General features: G+C 43.1%; 5 protein-coding genes across 7 annotated transcripts; 2 read left to right on the top strand and 3 right to left on the bottom strand.

Moving 5' to 3' along the window:
• The first annotated feature begins 99 nt into the window (after positions 1-99).
• wdr24 (WD repeat domain 24) lies at positions 100-8,525 on the top strand. The gene is made up of 11 exons (XM_069664641.1): positions 100-121; positions 1,170-1,248; positions 1,547-2,031; positions 2,155-2,332; positions 2,444-3,116; positions 5,162-5,274; positions 5,358-5,485; positions 5,568-5,672; positions 5,786-6,126; positions 6,237-6,421; positions 6,893-8,525. The coding sequence occupies exons 3-11, from the start codon at positions 1,551-1,553 to the stop codon at positions 7,059-7,061; spliced, it is 2,373 nt and encodes a 790-aa protein (XP_069520742.1). The 5' UTR covers positions 100-121; positions 1,170-1,248; positions 1,547-1,550; the 3' UTR covers positions 7,062-8,525.
• A 172-nt stretch (positions 8,526-8,697) lies between these two features.
• Positions 8,698-13,351, bottom strand: anks3 (ankyrin repeat and sterile alpha motif domain containing 3). 2 transcript variants are annotated; one of them, XM_069664615.1, is made up of 16 exons: positions 13,291-13,351; positions 12,682-12,880; positions 12,389-12,587; positions 12,016-12,137; positions 11,853-11,934; positions 11,634-11,751; positions 11,399-11,545; positions 11,183-11,308; positions 10,987-11,102; positions 10,734-10,898; positions 10,509-10,633; positions 10,286-10,427; positions 9,933-10,206; positions 9,778-9,849; positions 9,600-9,691; positions 8,698-9,520 (listed from the first exon to the last, which is right to left on the bottom strand). In XM_069664615.1, exons 2-15 carry the CDS (start codon positions 12,846-12,848, stop codon positions 9,609-9,611), a joined length of 1,938 nt encoding a protein of 645 aa, XP_069520716.1. In that variant the 5' UTR covers positions 12,849-12,880; positions 13,291-13,351; the 3' UTR covers positions 8,698-9,520; positions 9,600-9,608. The 2 variants fall into 2 exon arrangements, with proteins under 2 accessions (XP_069520716.1, XP_069520717.1); XM_069664616.1 differs by having other exon boundaries at positions 8,698-9,507.
• Positions 13,352-13,548: 197 nt separating this feature from the next.
• cunh8orf33 (chromosome unknown C8orf33 homolog) lies at positions 13,549-15,856 on the bottom strand. Its single transcript, XM_069664893.1, has 5 exons — positions 15,666-15,856; positions 14,882-15,339; positions 14,710-14,800; positions 14,405-14,551; positions 13,549-14,317 (listed from the first exon to the last, which is right to left on the bottom strand). The coding sequence occupies exons 1-5, from the start codon at positions 15,691-15,693 to the stop codon at positions 14,145-14,147; spliced, it is 897 nt and encodes a 298-aa protein (XP_069520994.1). The 5' UTR covers positions 15,694-15,856; the 3' UTR covers positions 13,549-14,144.
• A 1,067-nt stretch (positions 15,857-16,923) lies between these two features.
• h3f3d (H3 histone, family 3D) lies at positions 16,924-18,796 on the top strand. Its single transcript, XM_069664540.1, has 4 exons — positions 16,924-16,980; positions 17,764-17,898; positions 18,093-18,246; positions 18,338-18,796. The coding sequence occupies exons 2-4, from the start codon at positions 17,771-17,773 to the stop codon at positions 18,464-18,466; spliced, it is 411 nt and encodes a 136-aa protein (XP_069520641.1). The 5' UTR covers positions 16,924-16,980; positions 17,764-17,770; the 3' UTR covers positions 18,467-18,796.
• A 464-nt stretch (positions 18,797-19,260) lies between these two features.
• On the bottom strand, positions 19,261-20,900 carry uqcc4 (ubiquinol-cytochrome c reductase complex assembly factor 4). Of its 2 annotated transcripts, none has more exons than XM_069665015.1 (2): positions 20,697-20,900; positions 19,261-19,817 (listed from the first exon to the last, which is right to left on the bottom strand). In XM_069665015.1, the coding sequence occupies exons 1-2, from the start codon at positions 20,783-20,785 to the stop codon at positions 19,496-19,498; spliced, it is 411 nt and encodes a 136-aa protein (XP_069521116.1). In that variant the 5' UTR covers positions 20,786-20,900; the 3' UTR covers positions 19,261-19,495. The 2 variants fall into 2 exon arrangements, with proteins under 2 accessions (XP_069521116.1, XP_069521117.1); XM_069665016.1 differs by having other exon boundaries at positions 19,261-19,814.
• Between the last annotated feature and the right edge of the window lie 571 nt (positions 20,901-21,471).

Genomic DNA, 21,471 nt, shown 5'->3' with positions numbered 1-21,471 from the left:
CTGAATGATTGGATTGCAATAACGTGACGGAGCTTCCGTTACCATTCTACTGAATTCTCGCGAGATGATATAGCAACATACTACTTCCGGTCCTTCAAGCACTAAGCAACAGTTTCAGAAGGTTTGTCGCCTTTAATACATTGTTTATTTATTTTGCATAGATGCTATAACCAATTTTACATTTCATACATATTTTCCAATTGTTTGGAATACTCTTTAAACGTGTGCCGTGCGCGTTTTGTCTTTGCATGTGCACGAAAGCTACGTTAGCCAGTTAGCATTAGCAACACATTCCAGTCATGTTTATGGTGCAAGTTCACTGTACACCGAGTTTAGCTATTTACAGCCAACACACCAGCAACGTGATGGCCGTTAGGGACATACAGAAGTCCTTTTTAACCTTGTTTATTTAAAGTGAACACCCACATAAGCTCGACATTAAAGTTGTAATATTAATCTTTTAATTTTGAGTTAATATTATATCCTGAGTCACAGTTTTATCATTGTTTTTATACATTATGTATATCCCTGGTGTTAATTTGTTTTTTCCCCTCAAATTTATTTATATAATTTTAACATTTTATTATGAAGTTGCGATGTAAATACCATTGAACTGAGGTACAGGGTTGTGTTATTGGAAGTCTATCTGAATATTGAATGTTAATGTCAACATCACATGGGTGTATAAGCTCTGTCACACTGTCTGGTTTGCTCACATGAGCACGAAGCAGCTATTAATCAGTTACCAGCACGAGGTAGAAGGGGAATAACACAAACAAAACACCGTAACGTTAAACAGACGAGTCAGAGGTAAACAAACAGAATTGGCCTCTAACATGCTATTTGAGGACATCCTAAAATACCATGTTAGTAGAGTTTAGGTGTTAATCCTATCATGTAATGACTATTTGAAGCTATTTGTAATATCCTGTATTGTAACATGTGATTTTCTACCTTTAACCATTAAGTTTAAAGGTAGATCGCTATTTTTTAAGCCCCTACAAATGTTTAAAACAACATTGTTTGTTGATATGATTATCAACTGTCTGTCATGTTTAGGTGTATGCTACATAAGCATACATCAGTCACTGTCAGATTCCATGTTCCTGGGACAGAAAGGATGAAAGATATATGTATTTGTTAATGCTTAAATACCGATCTCTCACTAGCAAGTTGGCTCTCATGGGAGCGCATGAAGAGGACTCTGTGCTGCAGCAGACATTGACAAGGCGGGCAGTTCTTCACCGGGTAAGTACTGCAGCCTTTTGACTGTCTAAACTGTAAAAATAGATACAATACTGTGCATTGCTTCTTTTGTTGCACATTGCCACATCTGCTGCCCCATGCACCGAGTGCTATATATATTATTTTGCTTGACTGCCACCTTCTGGGGGATTGTTGAACTGCCTTCAAATCTTTTGTTTTTAATTCTCAGATGCCTTTTATAGCTCTGATGTAATAGCTAAATGTATTTGCAGCTCACCTGATGCATCTTGTCACTTATAATGTATCTGAGGTCATGTAAAATCTCTTCTTTTTGCACCAGGAACATGGAGAAGATGTCACGGGTTACCACAGCCCTCAGCAGCAGCACCGTCACTGGCCGAACTATGTTCTGCCACCTGGACGCTCCTGCCAACGCCATCAGCGTGTGCCGTGATGCCACGCAGGTGGTGGTGGCAGGCCGAAACATCTTCAAGATCTACGCTCTGGAGGAGGAGCAGTTTCTGGAGAAGCTTAATCTCCGAGTCGGCCGCAAGCCGTCTCTGAACTTCAGCTGCGCAGATGTAATGTGGCACCAGATGGAGGAGAACCTGCTGGCTACGGCTGCGACCAACGGGGCGGTGGTCACCTGGAACCTGGGAAAACCCTCTCGTAACAAGCAGGACCAGCTGTTTACTGAGCACAAACGCACAGTCAACAAGGTGTGCTTCCACCCCACAGAGGTGTACATGCTGCTCAGCGGCTCGCAGGACGGCTTCATGAAGTGCTTCGACCTGCGCAAGAAAGAGTCTGTCAGCACTTTCTCAGGTAGACTATCATGTGAAGAACACCTGTATCATCTTGTATACCTTAACATCTAATGGGTATAACTCTCAGGAAGCAAACTATATCTGTGGTTCTTATGTTTTTTGTCCCCTCTCTTTCCTCTAGGTCAGTCAGAGAGTGTAAGGGATGTCCAGTTCAGCATGAAGGATTATTTCACATTTGCTGCCTCCTTTGAGAACGGTAACGTCCAGCTGTGGGACATCCGGCGGCCAGACCGCTATGAACGAATGTTTACTGCCCACACTGGCCCTGTGTTCTGCTGCGACTGGCACCCTGATGACAGGTAAGAGACGATGACACTCAGACACAATCCAGCAGAATTGAAGATCTTAATTTCTGAAGGTGTCTTGGGTCATGCTGTTTGTCAATATGTCTCCCTTTATTTCTATTTCAGGGGCTGGCTGGCCACTGGAGGAAGGGATAAGATGGTGAAAGTGTGGGACATGACCACTAACCGGGCCAAGGAGGTTTATTGTGTCCAGACGATCGCCTCAGTCGCTCGGGTCAAGTGGCGGCCTGAGAGGAAGTTTCATTTAGCCACCTGTTCCATGATGGTGGATCACAACATCTACGTGTGGGACGTCCGCCGACCTTTCATTCCCTTCGCCACCTTCGAGGAACACAAGGATGTGACCACTGGTATTGTGTGGCGCCACCAGCACGACCCTCACTTCCTGTTGTCCGGCTCTAAGGACAGCACGCTCTACCAACACATGTTCAAGGACGCCACTCGTCCCGTGGACAAGGCCAACCCCGAGGGCCTGTGCTTCGGACTGTTCGGCGACTTGGCCTTCGCAGCCAAGGAGAGTCTGATCAGCAGTGATGCCAACAGGAAGCCTTACCCCGGAGGTGACCGCCGCTACCCCATCTTTTTCTTCAAGAAGCCCGATCCGACAGAACAGTTTGCTCATGTGTCCAGTGCGCTCAGCGTCTTTGAGACGGACTTGGACAGTAACCGCATGGACTGGTTTGTGAAGACGGCACAACTCTACCTCCTCAGTGGGAAACCGTTTGCTGAGCTGTGTGATCACAATGCCAAGGTGGCCCGGGAGCTCAAAAGACCTCAGGTAGGACAAATCAATACAGAAACAAATATGTACATAGTGCTGTTTCTTTTTTACACATACAAGGAATTTGTTTTGGTGATTTTGGTGCAGAATAAAAGACTTAAATAGAATAAGATAAAAAATAGGAATAAGAATAAAAATATAAAAAGCAATATGTATAATACAAATAGTACAAAATATGTACAACAGGTGTGATTAAAAACTGTACAGGTGTAAAGGATATTGAACAGTGCAAAGAGCTTACAGTATTCATTTAAAAATAGTGCAGTGTATAGACATATAAGTCCAGTGTTCATTAATGTAACGCATAGTCCGAATAACAGACGTTAAGTGTAAAGTGACTGAGGGGCTGGATGAGAGTCCATGTCATCTGGGGGGGTGGGGTGGGGTCGGGGCCTTGTTGACGGTGCTGGCAGCAGAGGGGAAGAAACTGTTCTTGTGTCGGGAGGTTTTTTTATCACCTATACCAGAGAGATGAATCAATGCAAAGCACTGTTTCATATCACAAATATTCCTTACCCTGGAAAGGTTACTTTATGTATGAGGGGCTGCAACAGCTAATCTCTTAATTTACAAATGAATTTCTCAATTAAATGTTTGGAATAAAAATGTTAGAAAGTCATTATAAAGGCCCAAAACATCTTCACGGAGCCCATCGTGATGTCTTAAAATGTCTGGTTTTGTCCGATATTAGATTTTAAGTTCTGTCAAAGATCATGAAGAAAAACATGAAATATTCATATTTGAGAAGCTGGTGCCTGAAAATGTACCAAATAAGGAATTGTCGGCAAAATGGTCGGACTATGTCTCACAGATTCACTTCTCTTTTCATTGACTAATGGTTACACATTCTGTTGCAGTTGTACTAGACCCTACAATGACTGTTGATGATGATGAATGATTGGTCAATATTACTGGGACTACAAGTGTAGTTCAACAGAAACCAGAACACTTGCCTTCCCGGAAATCCACAGATTCTATTATTATGAGTCTGTAAATAGAGATGAGTGTAAAGTTGAATGTCCTCTGATCATACTCAGCTTTTGGTGGTTCAACAGCTCTGGAAACAATTAAGAGACCACTCCAGATTTACCTTAAAGTCAAGGTGAAATGAAAAATGTAATTTTGATCCTTTTAGATCACATCCTCGGTAATATTGTGCATCTATTTGACAATATAGGCCCAAAAAAAATACAGAAAATCAATTTCTTCGTATTCTTATATCAACATCTGATCATTTTCTCTTCCTGTAAAACAAAATATCACGTGTGCTTACGTAAGCTAGAACCAAACAATTTCAACCAATAATATCATGACATCCACCTGTCAATCAATCTGCAACATTTAGCCGCAGAGCACCAAGAACGCTCAGTCAGTTAGCTAGCTACTGCGCTGTGGAGAACGTCTGCCTACGCCCACTTCTCAACGATCAAATCAAATCCCTCTAATGATATGACCCGCCTGCATGTCCTGTTTCACTCAGAAATATGTCACAATACGGAAGCTAGATACTCTCGAAATGCTGTTTCAGCTCGACTTTAAATCAGCACCTCTCTCTACATGTCATGGCCGGTCTAATCCAGATCTGAACCCCATTGAAAACCTCCTGAATGTGATCGAGAGGAAGATGGATGATCACAAGCCATCGAACGAAGCCGAGCTGCTTGAGAGTGACACAGCGTCACCCAACAGCAACGTGACAGACGGGTGGAGAGCATGCGGAGACGCATGAAAGCTGTCATTAAAAAACAGGTTTTTCCACCAAATATTGAACTCTGAACTCTTCCTAAGTTAAAACATTCAAGAGGAACTTGTTTTTCACATTTTTTCCAGTGGTCTCTTATTTTTTTCCAGAGCTGTATCGGCAATGCATCGTTAGGATAATCCTAAATATAATAAATGAGTCGATTGTGAGAAAGAAACAGAACGTTCTGTCTCTCCTTGTAGTCTGTACTGAGCTCGCAGCCATGCTCCACTGAGAGAAAAAGCTATTTGATTACAGTAAAACATCACTTTCAATAGTAATAAGTTTTCTTTTATCTCAGGTTTCCACAACTTGGACCATGTTGAGAATCATGTTCTCTGACCCTGCAAACCTCACAGCAACTGGTCCAAACCACATCCTCAGTAAACTGGGCACCTTGCCTTTAATGAACAGGTAAACAAGCTTTTTATTCGTACATTACAAAACAGGAATGCCTGTGATTTACATGCTAATGCAGACGTACATGATGCCCTCAGTTTTAGTATGAAGGAGATGGGCTCAGGGATGGGCACAGAGGGCAGACTGGAGCGCAGTAAAGGTGAGAGCAGACAGGACAACATCCACCTGGAGCCGGGGAACTCGCACATCAGCAATAATAATGAAGGTGAGAGTGGATATTAAAACTGGTTGTCCTTTATGTTCTTCTAGTGAGAATAAAATAAGCCATTCATTCATTTTCCCTTCAGAAAATGAGGAGACAGAAGGCAGCGAGGGCCAGGCTGAGTACATGTTCGGTGATGCTGAGTTAGATGACGATGACCTCTACTCTATGGAGCACGACAACCAAACAGGTCGGTCACAGCCCCCGTCTCTGAGGAACCTGAAGATGCCTACGCTTGTAACTTCTATTTATAACTGCCTCCATGCTCAGCGCTCCTTTGTGTTACTCTTCCCTTTGTCATAGTAGAGGAGCAGGAGTACACGCTGCCCCAGGAGGCCTTCCAGCTGCGCCACGAGATCATCGATAACCCGTCCGCCCCGGAGCACCTTCAGCAGGACAAGGCCGACTCGCCGCACGTCAGCGGCAACGAGGCAGAGGTCACCTGTCTGACGCCCATCGAGTCCTTCTCTCTCATCTCCATCTCCCAGCCGCTGTTCAGCCCACACCTCCCCGCCAGCTTCTTTTGCCCCATTGTGAGGGAGATGCTGAGCTACTACGCCGAGCAGGGCGACGTGCAGATGGCCGTGTCTGTGCTCATCGTGTTGGGGGACCGGATCCGGAAGGAGATCGACGACCTCACACAGGTCAGATAGAAAAGAAAACACTGCTCAAGCTAACTTACACTCTTACACTTTAATTGTATTGTAGTTTGAAAGCACATAAGAAAATGAGTTGTTTTGTTTGTTTGTTTCAGGAGCACTGGTACATGTCCTACATAGACCTGCTGCAGCGCTTCGAGCTCTGGAACGTGTCTAACGAGGTCATCAAGTTGAGTACGTGCAGCGCCATCACCGGCCTGAACCAGGCGTCCACAACGCTGCACATCAACTGCAGCAACTGCAAGCGGCCAATGAACAACAGGGGCTGGATTTGCGACAGGTATGAACACCTGCTTTACCATTTAGATATAAGAGAGGCGTGTACATGTGTCATTATTTTCTAACTTAGCGATTCCCAAAGTGTTTGCGTCTGCCCTCTGGTGGGCCTGGCAGGTACTGCAGGAGGGCAACGAAAGGTCATTAATAATTAATACACTCATGTTTTACTTTTTGCTCTTATTTTGTTACTATTATTTTGTTAGTAATAATTAGAAGATGGATATCGCTCTTATTTTGTACGCTTAGCAGTAAGCTACGACTAGCAGCTGGCTAACTTAGCTTAGCGTAAAGACAGGGAACAGGGAAATAGCATGCCACACTACAAAGCTGCAGTGTAGAAGCAACAAATCAACATTTTATTGGGGGGTTGTTTGGACTGGACCAGATACCACCTGACCACCACAGCTTCGTATGTTGCCTTAAATGCAGCCTCAGCAGCACACTAAACATGTGTCCTGCGTCTCTCCTCTAGGTGCCACCAGTGTGCCAGTGTGTGCGCAGTGTGCCACCACGTGGTGAAGGGACTGTTTGTGTGGTGTCAGGGCTGCAGCCACGGAGGACATCTGGAGCACATTATGAACTGGCTCAAGAGCAGCTCGCACTGTCCTGCAGGCTGCGGTCACCTGTGTGAGTACACCTGAGCTCGCCACGGCCACTGTTCGCACAGCTGGTGCTCTGTGGGAGTGGGAGTCAGTCCTCACATGGGCCTCACACACACACACACAGACGACGTGTGTTCTCCTCCACGCCTGGAGCTGCTTGTCCGTGTGGACAGAAGGACGGCCGTGTGTGTGTGTTTGAAAAAGAGGTGTATACTGTGTGTGCTCTCCTGCACAGCAAGAGCACACACACATCATGTTTGAACTCACTTTTTGTATTTGTGAAAATGTAAATAAGAAGATGTTACATTAGATATTCAGAGAACATAACAATATATTTTGTGAACTCACACTTGCTGCATTTAACCCGTTTTTTAACCCCTCAGTGAAATCCTGAAGGCTGAACAGGCAGAGCTGTCTGCCCTCAGGTGGGATCTGAATGTTTGTACTCTTATTTTGAAGGACTTTAAATAATGTTAAATTTATTTATAAAATGAGTTTAAAAAAAATCCGAGCAATACATATTGAATTGACAGATGAAATTGTCCAGGACCAGTGAAGCATGTTCAGGCTTCAGCTTCATATTCATTCAGCTGCACATCCGCCTTCCTCCTCCTTTTGTTCCAGCGGTGCTCCCAGCTGCACTTAACTTTCAGGGGCTCAGAAATCCAAACTGGCACCTCGCCAACGTCTCCAGCCTCGAGTCAAGTGGCTGAATACAACGTGTGCAGCTCAGAGTGACAGCAGAGTTTGTAAAGTTACTACTGGTACTGGCTTTTGTGAAACTTACCTTCCTCTAAAGGAACTCCTGTTTCATCTCTGTGCTGTGCGGCCTGACGAGCACTCATTGTGTTTGTTTTGGCAGATTTATACACTTGATAGATCCCTCATAACATATCGTCTGTTGTCCTGTCAATCATGACGGCAGAGCAGTGATTCACAAGGTGGGCGGAGTCTCATTCAATACCCTGCCGGCCTGTGGCTGCTGTATCTCAATCAGCTGCTATGTATTAACTCAGCCTGCATCCGACTTGTCTCTGATCAGCAGCTGTCATCACAGTGAATTACTTTACAACAGAGGCGTTTAAAGGTGAGCTCCACATGAGGAAGTCCCAACAATATTGACTGAGCAAACATGGACGAGCCTGTAAATCACACGTTAAGTCATCAAGTGAAGACGAGCAATCTGCACTTAAAGAGACAGGCTCCAAAGTAACTGATAAACGTCTGAATATTTCCTCTGGTTTAGTCTGATGCAATGAGCACCATGAATCCTGTTAGTTATTAAAAGTGAGACAAAGGTCTATGTGTGGTTTTCTGATCACACCTTCAATACAAACACACTAAAACATATTGAAATGTATTTCCACGAAGCACTAATGAATCCAGTCTTTCTACCGTTATTAATGTAACACCACATTTACAGCTGACCAAGACTCTCTGCCAAAAGGAGAACGCTGCTCTCATTGTTTTTCTATTTTCTGTCGGGATCAGCTTTTCTCCTCTGCCGACGTCTCAACAGAGACGCTCGCAATAAATGTGCAGATATTTTCTTCAACCTGTGATTTTGTCATATTTGTAGACAAAAATAGAAGCATTCTTCTTTTACATGTGTGTGACTGTGATGTGTTTGCAACATATTTAATGAGACAATATCGAGCGTCTTCTTTCAGGGAATTTTAATTCACAACGTGTCATTTTAAACATTTGGGAGGATTTCAGTTTAAAACAGATTTCATTAAAGAAGCGACACTGAGGGAACTCTAAAACTAGACTGTCGGGTATTTGAAGAAAAGTACAACTCTGCTTTTTTTGTGTCTAAAAATGTGGCAAACCTGAAAGTGAATCATTTAACTCTCAACCTCTGCACGTGAAAACGTCCACAGCATTACAGCACAATGGATTTAAAGACGTTCCCTGGTACGAGATCATGTACTGCTTTAAATGATTAACTGACATGTCGTCTTAAAATTGCATTCAGCAGGACGTTGAAATACGCAACAACAGCATTAAAAAGGATTTCATTCAGATAAAGTAGAGCTGTTCAGAACACTCCAACTACTCATCTAACGTTTATACCTTTAGGAAATCGACCTCTCCTGCTGGTGGCATAAACACACTTTAAACCACATTTCATACAGGAAGAGAGCACACTTCCTTTTAAACGTTTCACAGTATCGCAGCCTCTAATCCAGGATCCCTCACGCCTCCTCCTTCTCTCTGCTCGTTAACGCAGCGCGACTACAGGAGTCCAGTTCCCACCAGCACAAGCGTGAGGGTCGGGTACCCTTCCTGCCTGTTTGTCGTTTCCCTGCAGTAGCTGCCGCCGCCCTCGGCCTTGTCCACATCTGACCAGCTCTGCTCCACCAGCCGATCGGCTGCTTCACCTCCTGAGCCGCTCCGGGTCTGCGGGGGGCCGGCCTCGTCTGTGGCCTTCTCCCGTTTCAGTGAGATTATTCGGGGTGGTTAGATCACCCTCCGTCGAAAACTGGCAAAAGCCTCTTCGAATGAGAAGAAACTGTTATTTGATCTCTTTAGCGCTCTCACAGCACGTGTGTTTTTTACCATTCAATTACTCACCTGTTAAGGTTAAGGACGCTCCCAGCTGTCAGAGACTTTCTCAGGGGCACTCAGTCGCCTCAGACTCTGCAGCACAGTTTGCAGCGTCCCCGCTGTGATGATGAAACAAGCACCTTTAGCATGCGGCTCTAATTACCACACAACACCTTTAAAATCAGCGACTGTTACTTCATCTTACCGAGTTCATCTTCATAGGAATCCAGCTTCTTTATCAGCTCTGCTACGCTGGAGGGAGTCGGACCATCCCCGGCTGCAAGGAGAAGATAAATGTCTTTTTTTCTGTTTTATCACAAATATAAAAGTTTTTATCTTGATCAGAAAACATCCACTCACCTTTGACCCCAGTGTCGCCTTCTATTTCATCCTCACAGCCAGTGTTCGAGCCGCTGTTTCCGTCAGTAGTGAAGCATGAGAGCAGTTTATTTCGACAGGCTCGGGACTCCGCCAGTGTGGCGCTCATGTCCTGAGCCATCCGATGGTTCTCCACCAGCTCGCCGTGCACCCTCCTCCACGCCATCTTGTCCTCCATCAGACATCCCTCCATCACGGTGCGCAGCTCCTTCTCCTGAGACACCTGGCTCTGCAGGCTCTCTGCCTCCTCGCAGCGCTACAGAGGGAGAGATTTGGTCAGGTAAATGTGAGCTAAGAGGTTTATTATTAAGGCAGTTTCAGTGAGCGGAGTTTACCTTGTGTAGCTGAATGGCCATCTCCTGCATCTCAGCCTCAAGCTGGTCAGAGTACGCCTGTTCTAAAGCATCGCCGGGCGGTCGAGCGCTGCTGTGCCACCTTGCAATAGCCGACGTCATCTTACGCTTGGGTCCGAACAATCTGCGGAGCAAGAACGTATTGAGGAAGTCAAACATAAGAAAAGAAACGCTGAATGTGCTCGGGTGGATGCGAGTCTCTTACGTGATCCCGATTTCTTTGAGATCGTTTTCAGTCAGGGTGAGAAATATCCGCAGGTCGATGTCCTGCTCCTCGAGTAACGGGAGATACTTAGAGAAGCCGATTTGTTCCAAGAACTCTGCCAGATCCTGCAGAAGGAAGAGAAGACTTTAGAGCTAGTAAACAACCCAAGACAGTCGCACATAAATATTATTGATGCATGAAAAACGTGAGCAAACGTAGACCTGCCTTTGGACCAGCGTAAGAGGAAGGAGGACCGACGGGTGACCGCATCCCACAGTTCATTGTTCCACTGGAGTGAGCTGCGTCGTTGCTAACATGGCGACCTTTGCCTTTAGAGTGATGACCCTTGATTACTCTGCGAGAGCTGCTTTTTTTGCTCTGGTCAGAGTCCTGGTGGAGAAAAGTGCAGTGTCAATGCATTGAATGAATAAAATCTGGTGTTTGATTCCGAAGCGTTTCTGTGCTCGTGTGTTTTAACCTCGTTACTCTCCACGGAGCCTTCCCAGTTGAGGTTGATGACTTGCGGCAGGCCTTCGCTGCTGCTGCTGCTGCTCCTCATGGTGGGCATGTCGTTTTCAAAGAACGGACTGTCATCTGCGGCGGCGTTGTAAACGTTGTAAGACATATTCAACTATTTTAATTTGCAGATGTCGTAAAACACGCTCCCCTCTCACCTCTGCTGCTGTTGCTCTGGCCGTCCAGCTCGTTGATCGGCGAGGTCACGTCCCGGTAGCAGATGCCTTCGGTCTGTTCCCCGATATCACGAAACGTCATGTAGCCCGGCGGCACTGCAGGAGGCTCTGTGAGCAGAGGCAGCATTAACACACCGAACTACGCTCCACGGGTACAGATAACGTTAGTCAGACTGGATGTCTTGTGTGTGACACTACCACACAGTTTGCTGGAGCCTCCTACTCGGAACTTGGCGATTGCTTGCGGCCCATCGTGGATGCTAACGCCTTTAGCTCGGTTCCGGTTCCTTATCCTCGGGGGTGCGCTGTCCGAGTCCTCCGAGGAGCTCAGGTCTTCGAAATGTCCTGACAAGTTTGGAAACACGTAAGAAAATCAAGTAGAAAATTGAAGACGAAGAATGGACGATGACGTATGTTAGGTTTCAAAAAGTACCTGGCTTGATCCTCGGAGAACGTAGGTCGATGAGGCTGGCGATCTTGGTGTAGCCGTACAACATGGCTAGGGCACGGGCAGTCTCTCCTTTACTGTTGCGATCATCCACTTTAACTTTCTGTAAACGTTTTAAAACCAGATCATTAGAGATGATCTCTCAGAGAACTGGACAATAAGCTTCTTCTTCGAGAGCATGTTTGTAAATGGTGACCGACTCACATGATCAAGCAGGTACTGAACAATGATCTCGTGTCCAGAAGCAGCAGCCTCCATCAGGAGAGTGAAACCAGAGCCTGGCTCCCTGTGGATGAAAGAAAAAGTGATGAAAAACTCTGTCTTAATGGAGGGTTGCAGGAGTTTTGGAATGAGGAAAGACGCTCACTTGACATTAGCGTTGGAGTTGTTATCCAGCAGGAACTTGACCATCTGCTGGTGGCCTGTGCTCGTGCAGTGGAACAGAGCGGTCCAGCCTCGAGAGTCCTTCAGCTCCAGCTCAGCACCTTGCTTTAAAGGAAATAAGACATAATTTTCATGCTCTGATTAACTCAAACTTGTGAGTTTTGAGAGGAAGAACAAACTTTTATGTTTAAGGGCTTCCTGACATTGGTGTTTGGTTACTTTTTGCCCTCTGGGTTTGACTTAACAATGACATTGTATGCATATAAAGCTTTTCAGCAACCAGCAATACAATCACTCATGCATGATTTCACTTCGTCACGCATAAGTGTGGCCATGTTGCATGTAGACCTTTGTACCTGAAGCAGAAAGTAGGAGATACTTTCATTCCCACAGCTTGCTGCCAGCATCAACGGGGTTAATCCTTTGGCAGTGGTGGCATTTACATTCACACCGGCCTCCAGAAGCAGATTTGCAATGTTGTCATGGCCGATGTAAGACGCATACATCAGTGGGGTCCATCCTCCAATGTTCTTGCCATCCAGGTCCACTTCACGTCTGAAAAGACACAAAACCACATGTATTTGTCACAAAGGCTACAGATTAGAAGAACATCTTAGTGGTGCTGATATTATCTTTTGGGCACCCGTACTTTTTGATGCACTCTGCCACCACGTCGTACTGTCCGATGGAGCAGGCCGTGTGCAGGTCCAGAGGGACATCCAGCTCCTCAGGTCGCACCAATGAGTCACCCAGCCACAGGGAGAGGCTGGCACCCAGCTGCTCTGATTCACTGGCTTCATCACTAAGCTCAGACATGTTGTAACTCTTTCCTGCTGCCCTCCACACACCTGAAAGCAGAGAGAAAACCGCGAGACTGAGCACCACAGGTACATGAAATGTTCTGCATTAAAAAGCCCTACTTTTACACTTTATAGGAATGTTACCTGAATAAGAGTCGTTACATGATGGGGTTAGAGTTGCGACAAACTTGCACATAATGTAATATAATAAAACTACCCATTTCTGACACACAGTAACTTTAAGGCACGGTTTAAGTCTTTACTTACTCACTAAGTTACTCTGTTAGCTAGCTCAACGTTAGCTTAGCGAGATGTTAGCCCCCGGTATGAATTTTTCTCCAGCACACAAACCCTCCAAATAACATGTAAATAAAATTAGTTCTTCAGTTTGTCAAACAAAAAATCTGAATGAAGTAATAATTAACGATGTTGTCAAATGTCAAGAGTTAAAAACTTACAACCAACGGGTTACAGTTTGTTTTCTCAGCGGCTGAAAGTTTTTTGTTTTGTGTGTTGCACTCAAATTTGCTCGTGTTGAAACGTGCCCCGCCCGTTCCTGTTTCGGAGGTGCTGCTGCGCGTTTTCGTCAACACGTTAACTTAAATACATCTTATGAAATTGTTCTGAGAAAAAACAAAACACCACATACAAAATGTAAGAGTCCCAAGTAGACATAACTTTATTTTGAAGGGTCACAATCCACAAAGATTGGTAACAATTGATGTAAAGTAATTCTGTGGGGTGACACTGTTCACATAAATGCATTTGCTATTTGAGGTTATAACAATACGTGTTATGTATAGTGTAATTGTAAAATAAAATATCAATAAATTCTATTTTAGTATTCAAAGAGCCAGAAACTTTCTACACCTTTAGAGGCCTAGAAAATGTAACCATATAATGAATGTCAAATAAGTCATAATAAACAAAAACTGCAAACCTGTTTCTGCTTTTTCCCACAGCCAAAAAAAGAACTTCTGTGTTAACTAATAAGCTCAGCAATCACCCATGATTCCCTTACTGATATAAAAATATAGCAGCAGCAGATTGAGGAAACATTAGGCCCAAATTATCAATCTATTTTGGTATAATTGTAATCAATAATATTTCAGAAAACTACAGGGCAAATAAAATAACTTTTATTTAGAAATGTGGTACAAACAATGTTTTAAATGTCAGCATTGTGATTCTTTTAGACCGTCATCTCCAATGAAGTCTCTTATTTTGTGTGGTTTCTATTGTTTCCATCTCAAAATAATGTCCCAAAACAGTCCAACTTAATGTACGGTGAAATGCGTCTTAAGGGTAAAAATCAGAGGAAATTGAAGCGAAACTCCTCCTTTGATGGCGTGAAGACAAAAGATGGCGGCTGCTCTTCAGCCTGTGCTGTCAGGTCTGTATCCTGGCCTTTGACTTCCGCTCTTCGGTGGAAAACACACTTCTTCGGAGAATTGGACGCAACTTTGACCTGAGCTGATGCGATTTCTGTTGGGATTGGAAAAGTTTGTCAGCACTCACACAGCACTAAGGTTGCTTTTGTTGTCTTTTGCATGTGAGCTACAACCCACTCACCGCTCTGAATGAGTTTATACTGCTTGCTCTTTTCTTCCTCTATTTTCTTCCTGTAGTCTCCCGTCATGGCTCTCATCACCTGCCTCTTCTTGGCCAGAGGAGCTTTGGAGCTTCGAAGAGTCTTCAGGGCACGAGAGGCTTCCTCCTCTGCAGGGAGGAAATATTCAAGGTTTATAACACGTCAAAGCTATTCACTATCTGTCACATTTAACTACCTGTGTGCCTCTGTCAGGACCCGGACCCCTTTTTACATCTGCAATTAACAAAGTGCACAACATTTGTTTAACCATATTTAAACATCATACTCTGTTTCGGTGTCCCCTTCTGGGACCTCATTGCCAATTCCAGCTGCTCGATGCACCAGTCCAGCTGTCTGTTCAGTTGCTCCTCTGCACTCTGAAAGACATCCAGTTATGAAATCAGCTAACAAACTGGAACCCAACATGGTTACTTTAAATGTAAACATTTCACACTGACCAGCTCTGTGTCCTCGCCTCCTTGACTCCCCTCTACCGAATCTGGCTTCTCTTGCGGCTCTGTGCTATCTGAGGGTTTCTTCTTTTCAGATTTCTTCTTCTTCTTCTTCTTGGCTTTTGATTGCACTGACTGTTCAGACGGAGAGTTAACCTCTGGCAGCAGGGAAGGCTTCTCCTTTTGGACATTCAAAGAGGTGTCTGGGGACTCCGTCGTCTCCATGCTTTCTTCAGGTGTGAAAGAAGGGATTTGAAAGTTGAAAGCGAAGGCAGAGCCCTGTCCCTTAAAGGATACCTGGCTCTCTGTTGGTTCAGTGGTGGATGATTGTGATGTTGCCTCCTGAAGTGCTGGAGGGTTGTTAGGGAGGAAGTTGAATCTGAAGGTGTTGTCAGTGCGAGTCCAGAGGGGCTTTCCAGCTCTGGCGTCAACAGGAGCAGAGCCGTTTTGTTTAGGTTCGATATCTGTTGAATAAACACAGACACAATCATTAGGATATCATACTTCTTAGGGTATTGCATCAACTTTAAATTACATTGATAATGTTAAAGCTTACTTTAACTTTAATTATAATAGATGCAGACATTTAATAGATAATTAATTGACAATATAATATGTAACACTAAGGAAAACATTTTAAGCTAACAACTAATAAAGTTAAAATCGGTTGATCCAAATTGGGGGGATTTTTGTTTGGCCAGTTATATACCCCACACTTGCACGTAGCAATGCTTTTTTGAAACATATACGTTTATGATGCGAAAAACGTATTAAAGTAAGTATAATATACCTATAAACAGCAGCCTTTGCTCGGTCATGCTGAATCTTCCGGTTAAGCAGGTTTTCAGGTGAAAGGCGCCTGCAGACTGAATTATTTAAATGAACGTATCACGAATAAAAGCATACTATGGCAGGATTGTATGCCTGTATTTAAAAAAGGTGTTAATTTTCTGGGTTCACACGAAATCATGTTGTGTTGAAAATAACTTACCACCGGTGTAACGTCAGAATAGGTCCGTCTGGTATCTTTCCCCCAACGCGTATCGTTCCGCTTTGTTGGCGCTCTCGCGATCCAGTTGTTTGGGTGGGCGGTCGCACATACAAACACGACTTGTCCATTTCTATAGAATTTTAAATAATGTGTTAAATAATGATAAACCTATTCATACATACACATACCCTACAGACTGATTTAAAGGCTTGTTTTTATTATATGAAAAATAAACGTTAAAAGCCTGAATAAAACAACACGATTAAAAATAACGTTACGAAAAATATAAAAACAAATGTACTGAATTAAGCAATATAAAGAGGACAACGGCAAATAAGACTAAATATTTTTTAGCCAATTAAATTAGCGTAGTTCACCAGTGTGTACAATGCTTTTGCTTTCTGGAATGAAAGAAACCTATTGGGTAAAACACAGCCGTGTGAGGAGCTTTTAAAGCTATTTGTTGTTAATCTGTTATCTTTTAATATTATTGTCAAATATCCTTATAACAGTGGCAGCCAAAACATTCGGCTGGGATTGTGCTACACCCCAAAGTCAATATCATCTGTTCATAGAGTATAACTATAACGTTTCCCTCTTCTCCATTGCCTGCCATTAACCACGTGTTTTCCTCGTCATTGAAGACCAACACACTTATTTCTACACATGCCATAACAAATCTGTTGCTGAAGAGCATCCTTGTAACGATTTGCTCTATTGATGAAAATATGGAGATTTGATGGGTGAGTACTATAACCTAGGATATCATTTGGCATATGCTAAGATGTTAGAACCTATTGCTAGTGCCCAAACTATGCGGACAAAGAAAGGCAGTTTCTGGTTGTGAATGAAAAAAAAATGTCGATGCCTCAATTAAAAAAGGCACTTCTTGTTCCATTCCACTTCAAATGTCGAGGCTGTGATCCTCCGTTTTCCTAAACTAATCACATTCCGTCAGCGATTTGCGTCTCGACCAATCATGGAGGCCCAGGGGCGGGACATCGAGCGTAGGTCCTCTCAGACTATAAATACCACCTCCTGCTCACACCCCGTCAGTGTTGCCAACCGACAAGCGAGAAGCTGGTTTCGTTTTCCCGGAAAACAAAAACAAAAGGTAACGTGAGAGAGTTTTCGTACAATGTTTTGTTTTCTTTATTCGTTGTTGATTTTCTTTAACAGTATGGAGGTATTTGTTGTCCAGGTCGTTAAAATGTGTTAAAATAGAATTGGATTAGCGTTAATCGAAAGCCACTTGACAACAAAACGGGCGCGCGCGCGCTATAGGCAGTTAGCTAGCTGTTAGCTTCATTAAAGGTGCTTTGAACAAACTTGATAACAAGATCCCAATCCTATAACAGGTTAATGTCCATTTCAGACCTACTTCACTTTTACGGTTACATATGAAATTGACTGAGACAGTAACGTCGTCTCAATGTTGATGTGAACGTCTGTGGTGCTAGCTGGCGCCATTTTGCAACCGTCCATGCTAGCTTTAAATTTGCTCGCCAGCGGCAGCAGTCTGAAACGTGTGTGTCCCTTGTAGCTTAATGGTGGCGCGGCTTGTTGTATTCAATTAAACCAGCGACGTAACGTTTCCGTCAGAGACTATTTAACTTAATCTGCAAATATTGAGCGTGCTAACAACTAGCTCCCGCTACGTGTGCTTTGTCTCTACTTATACCTATAATAAAGTATGTAGTGAATATGTATCAATCTTTATTCTAATGAGGATGTAGGTCAAAATTAAGTGCCTCTGGTGAAGCTGCTTCAGCAACACTTCAGTAATAAGGCGATCTATCGGTCCAATAAAGCTGTAGTACCAAGGACAGTCGTTTTAGGACCTTTTTTTTTAAATTTTTAGTTTGACATATCTTTTGTTTATTTTTCAAATCTTTAGGTGAAGTATGGCTCGTACCAAGCAGACTGCTCGTAAATCCACCGGAGGAAAGGCGCCCAGGAAGCAGCTGGCCACCAAAGCTGCCAGGAAAAGCGCGCCATCCACCGGCGGAGTGAAGAAGCCCCACAGATACAGGTAAATTTTACGGATGTTCAAAAGTTGTCTGGTTTCTCTAATAATGAAGCTAGCAATGTTTTATCAGGTCTTGAGTGTAGATGTTTCTTGTGAGAAATCTAAAGCTCCCGCTCCACTGTAGTGAAATCTGCTGTAGCATTAAAAAAATCAGTTGTAGTTTGTTTGTTGATTCAGCACACCATTTGTTGTTGTAGGCCTGGCACTGTTGCTCTGAGAGAGATCCGTCGGTACCAGAAGTCCACTGAGCTCCTCATCAGGAAGCTGCCGTTCCAGCGTCTGGTCAGAGAAATCGCCCAGGATTTCAAGACCGATCTGCGTTTCCAGAGCGCAGCTATTGGAGCTCTTCAGGTGAGCTGGCGCTTGAAAATTTTCTGTGTTTTTATTCAGAATTCATTTGTAATAAATGGTATCTAAACCTGCTTTTCTTTTCCCCATGTAGGAGGCCAGTGAGGCATACTTGGTCGGACTGTTTGAGGACACCAACCTGTGCGCTATCCACGCAAAGAGGGTTACCATCATGCCCAAGGACATTCAGCTGGCCAGGCGAATTAGAGGAGAGCGTGCATAAATGATCTGATTTTATCTTTTTAGTGGGGGGTGGGTGGGTCTGACTGGGGTTTGTTTTGTAAATCTTGGAACTATTACCAGCATGTGTACAACCTAATTTGTCATTTGTAGGCATGTTTGTTTCGTACTTCATTTCTCCTTCACTCTTGACTTTCTCCTCAACTGTACTATTCACTGTAGAATAGAGCTTCATACATGTAAATGATGAAAAACAATATTCCACTGCCTTCCTCAGGTTTGCAAATCTATTTTAGAATCGGTATCTTTACTCCTTTGTGTGCATGTCATAGGATTTCTTGGTGTGCTGTAAATAAACTTTCCGCTACCTCAAGTTCTTGTTCTGAATTCTTTACTTTTGAAAGACAAATCTACTATATGTACTTTTTATAAATGTTGTGCTAAAACAAATGAAGGGGAGGTAAATGCATGATGGGAATTTTTTTTTTTTTTATAGCTGCTGTATATAAACCCTGGGAGTGATCAAATCATATGCAAGTAGTTTACATTTATACAATGGCTGAAATCCCCCCAAAAAATTTAAGCTCAGACTAATTCCTCAGAATTAAACTGTTTCTTTAGTCACTTCCTGCCCTGGTTATAAAGGTGGGAACACTGACCTCACTTCAAGGGTGATTAACTCGATTTGACAAAATCCCCCAACTATGCAGATTGTCATCTAAAGTCCCCCTTATTTAAATTAAGCATTGGAATGGTTGTACAATGTTGAGTGTAAAGTGTGTATTTTAAGGAACTACATACACATTTGTCACTGAAATCCATTGATAGAATGGAGAACAATTCAAGTTTGTGGCTTAAATCAAGGCATTTTAATTCACGTTCTCTTCAAACATTAAACTGAAACTCGACAAAAGGCAGTTTATGGTCTAAAACAATATGTAATTCATCTTCTGCTGTAAAGTTTCTGTAGCACAGGACGGCTTCAGAGTAATGAGCTGCTGCTACAGCACGTAATACGACACATTTCACAATAAATATCAGCTGAAATATATACATCGCAAGTCCCGCTTTGTTAAGTCGTTTTATTTTCATCCTCTTCGTCTGAAAGCAGCCCGGGTAGCTGCTCATACAGCTGCTTTTCCAGCTTTTTATCAATGTCCGTCTCCTCTCTCAGTACACACCACAGAAGGAAGGTGGTGGCCAACAGGCTGAAGGGAATGACCTTCCACAAGGGGCGCTTATGCTGGCTCCCCATGGAGCGGTGCACTTTCCAGGTCCTGTGACTGGCTTTACTGGTGGAGAACTTTATGGGCTCATTTTTCACCTCTTGTTCTTCATCAGGCCTGGCTGACCTCTGAGAGGTCAGAGTTAGAGACCGCACACTGTTTAATCTGCTGACAAAGAAACAGAAAATACATCAGAGATTTTAGAGAAAGACAGACATGCATAAAACATAAATCAATTATAAAACGTGATGCACTGTTGTAGATTCAACTTTCCAACACTTTACGTAGTAGTAAAAACTAGCTACTACAACAGTAAAATTGTGCTTATCCCATGTATGAGGTAAATTAAAAAATATCAATGTTAGTATCGATCTGACAAATTTCATAACATTGATCAACTTATATTTAATTGTCTCTTGAGTTAACCAGGATGGAGACAGGACACTGATGATGTCACTTGGAGACAAATTCTGCAGCTGCTCCACTGACAACGAAATACAAGACTAAACCAATGGGACACAAGCAGCACCCACTGTTAATTTAACATTATCTAAGTCATAACTTTAACACTGCAGGCTGTTTAAACTGATAATGAAATAAACCTCAAGTACACAGAACGTCACTGTTTGTAAACCAACTCAAAAATGCTCCTTCTGATGGTAATATTGCTTTCACAGAATATGCACGTGTGTTGGCACTTTCCCAGAAAACATCAAAACTGTTGACCAAATAGTTACTGGTAGAGTGACTACTTAGATTAATATTGAAATGTATGATCGTTCTTGTATTTATGTGGTCAGATTTAGTTAACACATGTCAAAACTTGTGCTTCTGTCCTAATACTTTGGAAGCTCCGGTTTAGCTAACAGACTACAACTTTTAATGTAAGCACCGTTATAACACTCAGAGCGACAACATAGCTTAGATTTCAGTGTAATACTTGAAGGTCACAAAGTCGATAGTAAAATTTATTACATTATATTGCTTGTCATTGACCCACTACACCACCATGATTCAACTTGGTTTCGATTAGCCGCTCACACTCACCTCACTGTCGAAGCGTTAAGAGTAAATATCCTTCTACTGGAAGCAGCGCGTGAGAGACCGTTGAAAACTCGTCCTGCTGTTATAGACATCTCGGACAACTGGTCATCTTAGGATACACGACGTTAGGACAAAGAAACAGAAGGTTTTCTTACCAAACGCACCTTGGTTAGGTCATGTAATACAATGTTGTGCAACCTTAAATTCCTTCCGTGCCGCTGTGGAGTACGGAGCACTGCTTGACCGTTCCGCTAAAAATGTAGAGAATTATCTCCTTCTAAAATGCTCTGAACATATCTTTTTATGCTATTTCCTCAGAAATGTTATTGCGACTAATTTGATTAACATCTTATGATCAAAAAAATGAATTGGCCAAAACATACAATATGTGGGGATGACATAATAATGACTAAGGGTCTATTTAATGGCGGTTCTCGAACTTCCTATCAGATTTCATGATCTTTATTAAGAGGCAGAGATTATGCAGGTTGTCATGGGAGTGTGGGTGTTAAAAAGTGTTATTATTCTTAGTTACTACATAGCCATTTAAGTGATATTCTTTTGTAAACTGCTGTTATCAAACTCAAGAATTAACTTTGAACCTTAATTTCATACCATGTTTTTAAAGCACATTGTACTTTAGAGTTGTTAGTGTTATTTCCATACCTAGCACCTGTTAATATTTACTTCTACACTGTGAGAATTCCCTGCATTAAATTCTCTTACAGTACAGCGAGGGTCCTTGAAGCAGTCACAACTATTAACCAATCATAAAACA

The sequence above is a fragment of the Semicossyphus pulcher genome, unplaced genomic scaffold (assembly GCF_022749685.1).
Source record: "Semicossyphus pulcher isolate SPU_LCO1_2020_fin unplaced genomic scaffold, fSemPul1.0.p SCAF_16, whole genome shotgun sequence".
NCBI classification, from domain to species: domain Eukaryota; kingdom Metazoa; phylum Chordata; class Actinopteri; order Labriformes; family Labridae; genus Semicossyphus; species Semicossyphus pulcher.
Note: the sequence above shows the minus strand (reverse complement) of the source record. Positions and strands in the feature narration are given on the sequence as shown.